This window comes from Dermacentor andersoni, chromosome 1 (genome assembly GCF_023375885.2).
Source record: "Dermacentor andersoni chromosome 1, qqDerAnde1_hic_scaffold, whole genome shotgun sequence".
In the NCBI taxonomy this organism is placed as follows: domain Eukaryota; kingdom Metazoa; phylum Arthropoda; class Arachnida; order Ixodida; family Ixodidae; genus Dermacentor; species Dermacentor andersoni.
Genome location: NC_092814.1, coordinates 360,563,305 through 360,574,873, shown reverse-complemented (window position 1 = coordinate 360,574,873; position 11,569 = coordinate 360,563,305). Strand labels below are relative to the sequence as shown.

The following is an 11,569-nucleotide window of genomic DNA, read 5'->3' as shown; positions in this document are numbered from 1 at the left end:
CCCTGGTGGAATGCGGAGTGCAAAGAAGCTCGTAAAAATCAAAATAAGGCTTGGAGTCACCTTCGCGAATCTCCAACTGCCGAAAATCTTATCAAATTCAAGAAAATAAAGTCACTAGGTAGAAGAACACGCCGCCAGGCCAAACGGGAAAGTTGGCAAAAATACATCAGTAGCATCAATTCACATACAGACGAACGGAAAGCCTGGAATAGGGCCAGCAAAATAAAAGGCCGCCAAACTCACCCTCTACCTTTAGTAAACACACAAGGAAACACTATTGAGGACCAAGCTGATTCGCTAGGGGCACATTTCCAGTACATCTCGAGCTCATCCCATTACTCAGATACATTTCTAAGACATAAGCGACAAGCGGAACGACAGCCTCTGAACCGGAAAGGAAATAAAAATGAACGTTACAACCGGCCATTTAACATGGTGGAATTTCAGGCTGCACTGAACTCTTGCAATAAATCAGCTCCTGGAGGCGATCGAATAGTTTGAGATGATAGAACACCTACACGCCGAAACACACAAAACACTACTATCACTCTTTAATTCCATATTCTCCGCCAGTTACATTCCATCTGGCTGGAAGCAAGCAATCGTTATTCATATTCTCAAAGAGGGCAAGGATCCAACTTCGGTCTGCAGCTACAGGCCTATAGCCCTGACAAGCTGCCTATGCAAACACTTTGAGAAAATGGTAAACAGACGCCTAATTCATCATCTTGAGAGCAACAAAATACTAGACCCCTTGCAGTGTGGTTTTAGGGAGGGTAGATGTACGACAGATCACCTTGTCCGCATGGAAGCGAATATCCGTGATGCCTTCGTGCACAAGCAGTTTTTATTAGCCGTATTTTTAGATATGGAAAAGGCATACGACACAACCTGGCGCTTTGGAATTCTTCGGGATCTGGCTTCTATGGGTGTCCGAGGCAATCTCTTAAATCTGATTCAAAGTTACCTCTCTAATCGTACGTTCCGTGTGAGGGTTGGTAAGGTGCTATCTCGTCAATTTACGCAGGAAACAGGTGTGCCACAAGGTGGTGTACTGAGCTGCACGCTCTTCATCGTAAAAATGAATTCCCTCAATAGCGTCATACCGCGAACAATGTTTTATTCAGTGTATGTGGATGACGTACAGATAGGATTTAAATCATGCAACATGTCTATCTGTGAGCGACATATACAGCTTGGCCTAAACAAAATATCTAAGTGGGCTGACGAGAATGGATTCAAGTTAAACCCCCCAAAAAGCACATGCCTTCTATTTTCGAAAAAAAGAGGTATATTACCTGACCCTGCTATCTATCTTAATGGACAACGGCTATCTGTCAGCCACGAACATCAATTTTTAGGAATCATCTTAGACTCTAAACTAACATTTGTCCCTCACCTTAAATATCTGAGAGCGAGATGTCTGAAGACAATGAATTTACTAAAGCTCTTGTCCCGCACATCTTGGGGAAGTGACCGGAGATGCCTTTTGAGCCTCTACAAAAGCCTTATACGGTCCCGCCTCGACTATGGAGCAATAGTATATAGCTCTGCTGCGCCTAGTGCTTTGAAGATGCTAGATCCCATTCACCACATGGGTATACGCCTGGCTACAGGCGCTTTTAGGACAAGTCCCGTAGAAAGCCTGTATGTGGAGTGTAATGAATGGTCCTTACACCTCCAAAGGACATCTTTAACTTTTTCCTATGCTATCAAGGTCAAATCAGACGTTCAGCATCCATCTCGCTCATCTATTCATGAAGTGTCTACAGCCAGATTGTTTCGTAACCGCCCAGCTATTAGACCTCCGTTGAGCCTTCGTTTGACAACACTGGCAGAAGAAACAGGCGTCTTAGTCCCAGAGAATGTCCTAATGGCACCCATTCGCCTGCTCCCACCATGGGAATGGCAGACCATTGAATGCGACGTCTCTTTTGTAGAAATATCTAAGAGGGCACAAGAAGCACACATACAATACGATTTTCGTGAACTTCAGGAGAAGTACTCCTGTACAGAATATTATACAGACGCTTCCAAGTACTCTAAAGGAGCTTCCTACGCAGCTCTGGGACCTTCATTTTCTGTATCCGGAGCACTAAATCCACACACAAGTATATTTACAGCTGAAGCCTACGCTATACTTTCGGCAGTTGAAAACATAAGGCTCACAAAACTTGCTAGGGCTATTGTATTTACAGATTCATTAAGTGTAGTCAGAGCCCTACTTAAACCAAAAAAATATAAAAACTCAGTTTTTATGGAGCTGTACACTCTGTTGTGCTCCATATATATGTGCAATCAAGTTATTGTCATATGCTGGGTACCTGGCCACAAAGGTATAAAAGGCAACGAAGCTGCTGACCAGAGCGCTCGGTCAGTAACTTTTAGCGATGCAGATTCAAACATCCCCATCCCTGCCACAGACCTAAAGCCTATTCTACACAGTAAATTGAGGAATCATTGGCAAGGCGAATGGGATAAACAAGCAATGAATAAGCTTCACATAATAAAACCAAAACTCGGGAACTGGATAAATGGAAAAATAGCACGGTACAAGGAAGTAATTCTTTGGCGATTAAGGATAGGCCACACGTACGGTACCCGCTCTCATCTCTTGACTGGGGGCGATCCTCCAACTTGTGTTAAGTGCTGCAATGGTCTCAAAGTTCTCCATGTTCTTATTCAGTGCCCTGCAATAGAAACAGAGAGGAAAAAGTATTTCCCTGCTGCATATCGCGAGAATTTACCCCTTCACCCTGCATTTTTTCTTAGCGATGAACCGCTTTTTAATCTGCAAACAGTCTTACTGTTTTTAGCGGAAACGGACACACTGAAAATCACCTGACCAGGCAACTTTTAAGCACACGACTAACAGCCCTGCATTCAAGGGCTCTCTTGAAACTCTGGTGTCAGTGCTATGTTTTTATTGCATCATATTTTAACGAAAGCCCATTGCCATAGCCCACATCACATCCTATTCACCGCCATTATTTTAGCCCCTATATATTCCACTCCACTTGCAGCGTTTTTTTAGGCCCCTTTACAGCCATATCACATCTACCATGATGAGTTCATTGTGCATGTCATCCACAATACATCGTCAACATTACCACCTGTCATGGCGCTCTTTGGTCAAACCTGGCCCTTGCGCCATAAAACACCACACATCATCATCATCAATAAAGCTTGCTACTCTCTCCTGTCGACATATCGAGCTTTATCAAGACCACGTGTAATTTAGATTGTGGCGTTAGCGATGGCATTATACTCCAACAAAAACATTAGTTGCAGTAACAGGCTACAATCACGTATAATAGCAGAAGCATTTATCTGTAGAACTCCTAACATCAAGCACTATGTCACACTGTATAGGCATTAGTATATACTACTTACATCCTTTGTCCCATCTAACCTTAGTCAAGCTGTCCAAAAATAAAAAAAGAAAGGCTGTGCAAGGTACAATTATAAAACATGGTGTTCAGTCGCCAGAGGTGTAACTATCTGACAGCATAGGTCGCGAGATTGTACCTTGCAGCATGTTTTGTAAATTTTTTTTTTTTTTCATTGAACAACTTGGCTAACGTTAGTTGGGACACCCTTTGGACTAATATGTCAGGAATGCTATTGGACAGTCAGGAAATAAATAAACAACTGTACTTTTGTAGCAACTTCTATGAGACTAATAAATGCATAGGATATTTTAAAAATTTACATATAATAATCTGCATTGGAAATTGCCACAATTGCCTCAGACAAAATTTACTGGAACGAAAGTTTCTAAATCACACGCTAGGAGGTCAATGTGTATGTTGAGCTATCTGACATATATTTAGCTGGAGGGCCTTAATATTTAAACTTGGCTTGAATATCAGAATAAATTCATTTCTTGCAAACTTTGGAGGCATTTTTCTAAAAAGATATGCATTTATTAATAACTTCAAAATATTTTTGCAGACACTACAGTAACAGGCAAAAAGGGAGAAAAATTATGGTAGCTGAAAAAAAAGAACAGTTTAAGCAAAGAAGTTCTAGAAATGCAACTTTTATTGCTTTTTTACTTAGGCAAATAAACACGGAAAATTCTCAAATGCATTAAATTATGACGTCATATGAAACAAGGATGCAAACAAAATGATCTGAAAAAAAAAATTGTTATTGCACCTAGTTTGAAACCTGAGTAGAAAAAAAAATGTACCTCCAACCAAATTTTCCTACTTTGCAGAAATTTCAAACAGCGCTCACGTGGAAAAAAAAATTGACCAAACTATTTTGGTAAAATTATATTGACACAAAAGCCATCTAGCCCAATTTTTTTCAAGAAAATCAATAATGATCACTTTTGGGTCTGGGACGTTTCGCGGAAATCACCCCAATATTAAAAAAAAAATTTAAAAAGAAAGAGAACGCGGTTTTTAGTGTCGCGCGTGCGTTACCTGGCTGTTCCCTAAGTTAAAGTTGGAGACGTAATGTGCACACCTAAATATGTTTTCACGCCACAAAGATAAGAACATATATATATACGTACCTCCAGGATCGACGACTTCAAGCGCTGCCTTGATTTCTTCCCACAAGGAAGTCCTATTCGCGGTTTTTCTGTAATCTACGAGTGAGAAGTCCCACAAAAGCGGGCGCTTTGCCACTTCCTCTATCAGCAACTCGTTGTAAGACGCACGCGACATTGTTGAACGGAGGCGTTGAGACGAAGATCTAAAGCAGACGACTCTCTGTGACAGACGACTCGCTGGTGCGCAAATTGTTCACGTGATGCGGTACAAAAGCCGTAGTAGTTTCGCACGTGATGTGCGCAAAAGTATATGCAGAATTGAACCTTGGACATGCCAGTCTTGCTCTTAATTCTTGCATATTTTTGTTTGTATTTACAACGCTTCTCAATTATGCCACTGTCTTTAGGTTCTTGCTTTTTTTTTTGTAATGCGCAACTGAGCTCTAGCTATTACAGTATTGTTGCCATGGCGACCAACGACGCTACGTGCACTTTCAGCTTCGAGAGAGAGTTTGTTTGGGGGCTGCTTAAAAAGAAAACAAACAAAAACACCAACACGAACTGTACGGGAGTGGCGGAAGGAGGGATAAGCCACGACGTTCCCACGCAGCAGTAAACGTAACCCTGCAAAGGTTAAAGAACTGGAAAGCTAGGTAAAGCGCTGCCCCATTCTCAAGGTTGAACGGTGCGACTCTCACTAATTTAAGTGACGTGAACGCGAAGCCCGAAGGGAGACGCGCGCAAAGGGCGGCACACAGACTGGAGGTCAAACAGCGAAGTGGGAAAATTAAAGACGTCGAAATGTTCTCTGCTTTCTTTTCTTTTGAAATAAACATATACAGCATGATACTGTTGTCGGCAATGACTACCCCTCTTCAATTGGTTTATAATGCAGAGCAAATATAGCCTTATTGCCTTATGTTCAATTCTTGCCTTACGCTATCATGAAACACAACCATTAATATATGTAGAAGCACTAAGAATAAAAGTCCCTATCGAAAAGTACTCATTGTAACAAAATTCGCAACAACCTACTGGGATGCTAATTTAATTAACAAGCGGGCAGACAAAAAACCCTTCGCTCGACTCGCAGCTCTGCTTGGAGGGAAAAAAGGAAAACAAAGCTTTAATGGAAACTGCAGATGTGCGCGCTGTTGTTATGTGTGTATACAGGGTGTCAGCAAACACTTTCAAAAATTTTTTTTAAAGATTGTGTGTGGCAGGTAGCACAATTCTACTCCATGAGCTAGTCTACTCGAAGAGGCAGACATTACTTGCAAAAAAATTTGAAATGCATATATTGGACTAATTAAAAAATTAATTACAATAAGTTTTAACGAATGACATCGCACATATTGAAATTTACTCATTTTAGGCGGTGAGACTGCAAGGCACACACACACACACACACACACACACACACACACACACACACACACACACACACACACACACACACACACACACACACACACACACACACACACACACACACACACACACACACACACACACACACACACACACACACGTGTGTGTGTGTGTGTGTGTGTGTGTGTGTGTGTGTGTGTGTGTGTGTGTGTGTGTGTGTGTGTGTGTGTGTGTGTGTGTGTGTGTGTGTGTGTGTGTGTGTGTGTGTGTGTGTGTGACAGCATTTACGAGATATACGCCGTTAAACTTGCGGTAAAATTACTCTGTCGTTCCGTTTACTTTCTTAACAGCGTAGTTTTATGCATTTGTCCGCACAGTTCGAGAATTACTACCTCGAGGTCGAAACTGGTGTCATCCTGAGAATTTGTTCCCAGTGGATCCGCGTTGCGCACTCCCCGGCTAGAATTTGTAAACTGCAATATGTACGATAATTTAATTAGTTAAAATATAGTTAGCTAACTTTCATTAATTAGTCCATTATGCGTTTCATTTCTTTTGTGCAAGGGATGTGCGTCCGCCTCCTTCAAGTAGACCAGCACAGTTTTTCATGTTAGCAAACTTTCTCTGCTTCCCTAATTGTCCCACCTCGCCCGTTGACCTTCAGCCTTCGGCGCCCTTTCTGTACGTCGCAGCCCCGCACCCCCGCCGCGTCCTTCACTCCCGTCGCGTCCTTCCAACCCCCCCTCCGGAACCGACAGTGCGTCGGTGCATCGCACTTCTCAACCTTCTAGTTGTTGCAGTTGCACAGCGTTGTCATTTTCCTAGCACTCTTGCTGTCTCTTTGCCTTAAATGTTTTTTCTCCTGCGGCCTTTTTCTCGCTTCCCCCTTCCCTGCAGAGAATTCTCTGCTTTCAAACAAGAACTCTCTCTCATTCTCTCTTTGTATACATAGCAACATCGGCTATGCTCCCGCGAGGGCTGCAGAAAATATGGTCAACCTTTCCTTTCCCCTAGAACCACATCTCTCTCTCTCTCTCTCCCCGCACCTATATTTTGCCACCCGCAACACACACTTTAGTTGAAAATCAACGCTGTCATCTGCTTCTCTCTTCGTGAGCTTGCCCATTGATTCCAATCGAGATAGCAGCCAACGCTATGGCTTTTATAGCACTTCTACAGGAAGAGCGCGTATTGCTTGAGAGGAAAAAATTTCTACTGATGACGCTTTCGGCAAGGAGCACAAACAGGCAGGCCGACGTTGATGTGTTCAACGACGTAGACATGTCCCTGCATGGACCTAGCTCGCATCTCTTCCATTTCCTCCTACTGGAAATGACACTCCTTGAAAAAAAGAAGCTCTTGTTGCGACATGCCACGTCAAGACGCTGGTGGACACGGCCAATATGGGTGAACCGAAGGCAGGAGTCCGAGTTTCACACAGTGGTAAGTTGCTAGCGCTCTCTCAGTTTGCCAGAGTCTCAGTATGATGTCGCAATACTTTGGTTCGCTGCGTTGAAATAGCCAAACGTCAATATTCATGTATACATATATCGTCTTGTCTTGTTTGTTTCATTCAGATGCCCTTGCTGATTTCCGGCGACCCCAAATATTTTAGGAAGTACTACAGGATGACACCAGAAAAATTCGAACAACTGCACGCTCTTTTGGAAGAATCCCTCACTAGGCTACACTTCATTCGAGAGCCAATCCCATCGCGGGCCAGACTCGCCATCACTATCAGGTATTTATGTGAACGAATATGAAATCCCGGCCGCAGCGGCCGCATTTCGATGCCGCGAAATTCTCAAATACCCGTTTACCGTGCATTGGAACCCAAAGTGGGCAAAACTGAGCCGGACTACGACAGGCCTTATAATCACTTTGTGGTTTTGGCAGGTCAAACCCCCGGAATGCAATTTTATGCGAGTGGATCTTATATTTGTTTTCATTCATTATTGCTTAAGTAGGCATCCTAATTCTGGCGCTACCATGTTAACTTTCAAAATTCGTAGCTGCACTTGCCGTTGCGCCACTGTTGCTCCTTCTATAGGCACTAATTCGATCTGCAGCGTATATTATTGTCTCTAACTTGCAAATCATTGCTGCATTGGCTGTGACCTATTTTATGTAGAGGTCCACCTGTGACTTCCTTCATATGATGTCGCAATACTTTGGTTCGCTGCGTTGAAACAGCCAAAGGTCAATATAACAAGTTATCGGATATAACGAAATAAACCTTTTTCGTCGCCACTGGCATGTATACAACTATAACAAATCTTGTATAATAAGAACGTGTTTTTGTGTCAGGTGCGACTTCGTCATGTCGAGATTCACCTGTACCAGTACAGCATGCACTCTTTCACAACTCACTGTGTCGTTATGTTGCAATAAATAATACGAAAATTTCTTTTTAGGTATTTGGCCTCGGGGATGTTTATGCAAGATATTGCCTTGGAGTTCCGGGTGGGCATTTCCACCGTGTCCTCCATTGTGCACGCCACGTGCAGGCTCTTGTGGAGTACCCTGCAACCTGTATGCCTCAAGGTATGTATATTGCGCATGCAGTGGCCGTACATGTTTAGGCATAAAAGGTGCATTTATAGATTATACATGCGGCTCAGTCAGTATTTGCAACATTAATTTTGAGGTTAAACTGAGTAGCCTCCTGTATTGCTAATTGACAGCTCTGCATAATGTGAGCCAGAGAAACAGCTTTCAAGTCAGCACATTTTTTCGATAATTTTTCAAGTCTTCCTTTTGCTGTAAATGAAGGCCCGGTACATCTAAACCTCAAGAAAAAAATTATTACGCCTCACAGAGCCCGCCTTAACTTGCTAGTCATTTTCGGCTTCGTTTCTGCTGTGTTGTGACGTATGACGGGGAAGCGCGGTCACCTAAATGGCATTGCGACGTTTGGGCACTCGCACCGGCTACTCGGTTGTCCGCTATGTTGCTACGCTGGACTGTCAAACTGTCGTAGTGTCCCCTTCCCACGTGACCACACACTTTGTCAGGCCATCGCAACAATCACGGGGAAACTAAATCTAAAGTGGTTATCGAAAAGGAATTAGTAGAACCCCGTTGATCCATTTTTCAAAGGACCCCGTGAAAATGTAACAGTGAGGAACGTCCCAAATCGCCACATCCACAAGAAACAGCTCAGCGCTTATGTACGTTTAAACATGTACTATTTTCTGCGACTCTTGCTCCACCGCACAAGATGCCTGTATTGCAGCGAAGCTGACTTTACAGCACCAGCAAAAATAATCGCACCGTCTCAGTCCCTCAGGACTCAAATAAAGTTCTTGTCATGTCATGTCGTGATTGGGAATGACGATCGCGAACTCTCAGGATTTCGTGCCTGCGAATTTGCCTCTGCACCGCTTAATTTCCGTTACCACCGCATTTATATACAGCATAAAACGCGACGTAAATGCCGGGAAATTGCAACAGCGAGTAACGTACGTATACCAACGCGTTTCCAAGGGCACTTCATTGTGACTGTTATTTTTCTACTACCTTCATTCGGAACGCTTAATGGAATTGTCCTAGTTCACCTAGTTGTCCTGTGTGCGCAATGTGCCCTCAGGAAAGCCCAATGCGCTCAGCAACCTCGCTGCTGACTCCAGCAATTAAGGCCAGCAACTAACATGTCGCACAGTAAACGACATTATCGATCCCAATATATAATGAACGATCTATTCTACATGTTCGTCGATCGTATGCATGTCCATATATTTCAGCTTTTTAATAAGGAAAGTGCGTTTTATGTTCTATCGGGGACACAATTGCCCAAGCGACGCGCGCGACCGTCGGCCGAATTGCATCGCTGCATGTCTGCCGGGATCACTCGCGCTATGGTCTGCGCTAGAGGTCGCCGGACAGCGTGGGCCACTAATGGGCCACGTATGCGCTTTCCTGCGATTTCGAGCGCAGACGGTGGCGCGGCTGATCCCGGCAGACAGTGCAGCGATGCAATTCGGCCGACGGTCGCGCGCGTCGCCTGGGCAATTGTGTCTCCGATAGAACACTCGATCGGTTGGGTTTTAATACCTTACCCATATGCCTTGTGTCATGTACTGCTTTCCACAATTGTTCCGACATTCCTCAGGTACCAACAACTGAAACTTGGAGAAGCACTGCTGCAGGCTTCAGTGAAAGATGCAACTTCCCCAATTGCGTCGGCGCAGTTGACGGCAAACACGTGCAAATACAGGCCCCACCAAACTCGGGCAGCCTGTATTACAACTACAAGGTATGCTATTGTCATTATTGGCTGTTTAATTATGATCATTATATATACATGCTATTATTATAATGGATATGGTATATCTGCATGATGTGCGCTCATGATGCAGACCTGTTAAATAGCGACACTACGCCCAGTACAATGTATTCTTTATCCTTTGTCTTTCTACTAATGACTGACACATGTGATTGTTAATTAATTACTGACGCTGTCATTCTAGTTTTATTTTGCTTGAGTAATGTTCACTGTCTATACAGTTTATTTTGGTAGTGATGGCCAGTGCTACAATAACCTCTGGGCACATATAGCAAACTCATCAAATAATGCGAATAAATAAATAGCTTACAGTCTATGTACAATTAGGTGTTTACATTGTGGCGCATTATCTTTACAGGGCACTTATTCTATAGTGCTGATGGCCGTGGCTCACAGCAACTTGAAGTTTGTTGCTGTTGATGTCGGTGCATATGGCAGGCAGAGTGATGGAGGCACACTGAGTGCTTCAAGATTTGGAAAGTGCCTTGAAAATGGCACCCTTGGCCTCCCTCCCATACAGGCTTTGCCCAACACAAGTACATTAGCTCCTCATGTTTTTGTGGGAGACGAGGCCTTCCAACTACGCCAAGACTTCTTGCAGCCTTATTCGGGGAGGCATCAGACTGAGGAGAAAAGGATATTTACCTACCGGCTCAGCAGGGCAAGGTAAATGTTCTAGGCAGTAGCTTTACACTGTAGTGAGAAAGTTATAATGCAAGCTAACATGTTGTTTTTTCCATTTCAGGAGGTGTGTCGAGAACACGTTTGGCATCATGGTGTCAAGGTTTAGGGTATTTCGTCGTCCCATCAACCTACTACCTGAAAACGTCGACTACGTGGTGATGGCCTGCTGTGTCCTCAATAATTTTCTGCGAGAGGATCCGGTCTACCAATCCCGCAGCCACGAGGACGAGGCAACCAGTGGCCAGCAGCATGCAAGTGGTGGTCAAGCGATGTTTCCCTTGCAGCCACCTGTAGGCCACAACTACAGCAGGTCTTCGGCTAGCGTAAGGGACATGTTCTGTGAATATTTTATGAGCCCACAGGGTGCTATCCCGTGGCAGCCAGCATATGCTGGGCTACGAACATGAACGCCTTTCTGCTAGAGAACAAGACAATAAAGGTGCACTAACAACTTAAAATTTGTGGAATATGCCGAGTAAATGCTGGCTGACAAGCATTAAACCGAACAGGAAACGCATCCATCTCTAATGGAGGCCATGCTGACACAAGGTTCTCCCAGCATTTTTAGGTCTACAGCTTTCATAATTCCTGTAAGCACCTAGCTTCTTCCTCTACAATACAATCTTAGAAGTCTCCACATCTGAGCGCGCATGGTAGAGGAAGGAGCTAGCATTCTGTGAACATCTGGTGATCAGCTGCCTAGAGGAATTGTGGAAGCTGTAGAT

The 11,569-nt window shown here is 43.8% G+C and overlaps 1 protein-coding gene across 1 annotated transcript; it reads left to right on the top strand.

The window, feature by feature from the left end:
- Positions 1–10,512: 10,512 nt before the first annotated feature.
- LOC126516616 (uncharacterized) lies at positions 10,513–11,251 on the top strand. The gene is made up of 2 exons (XM_050166733.1): positions 10,513–10,826; positions 10,906–11,251. The coding sequence occupies exons 1-2, from the start codon at positions 10,540–10,542 to the stop codon at positions 11,249–11,251; spliced, it is 633 nt and encodes a 210-aa protein (XP_050022690.1). The 5' UTR covers positions 10,513–10,539.
- Positions 11,252–11,569: the final 318 nt, after the last annotated feature.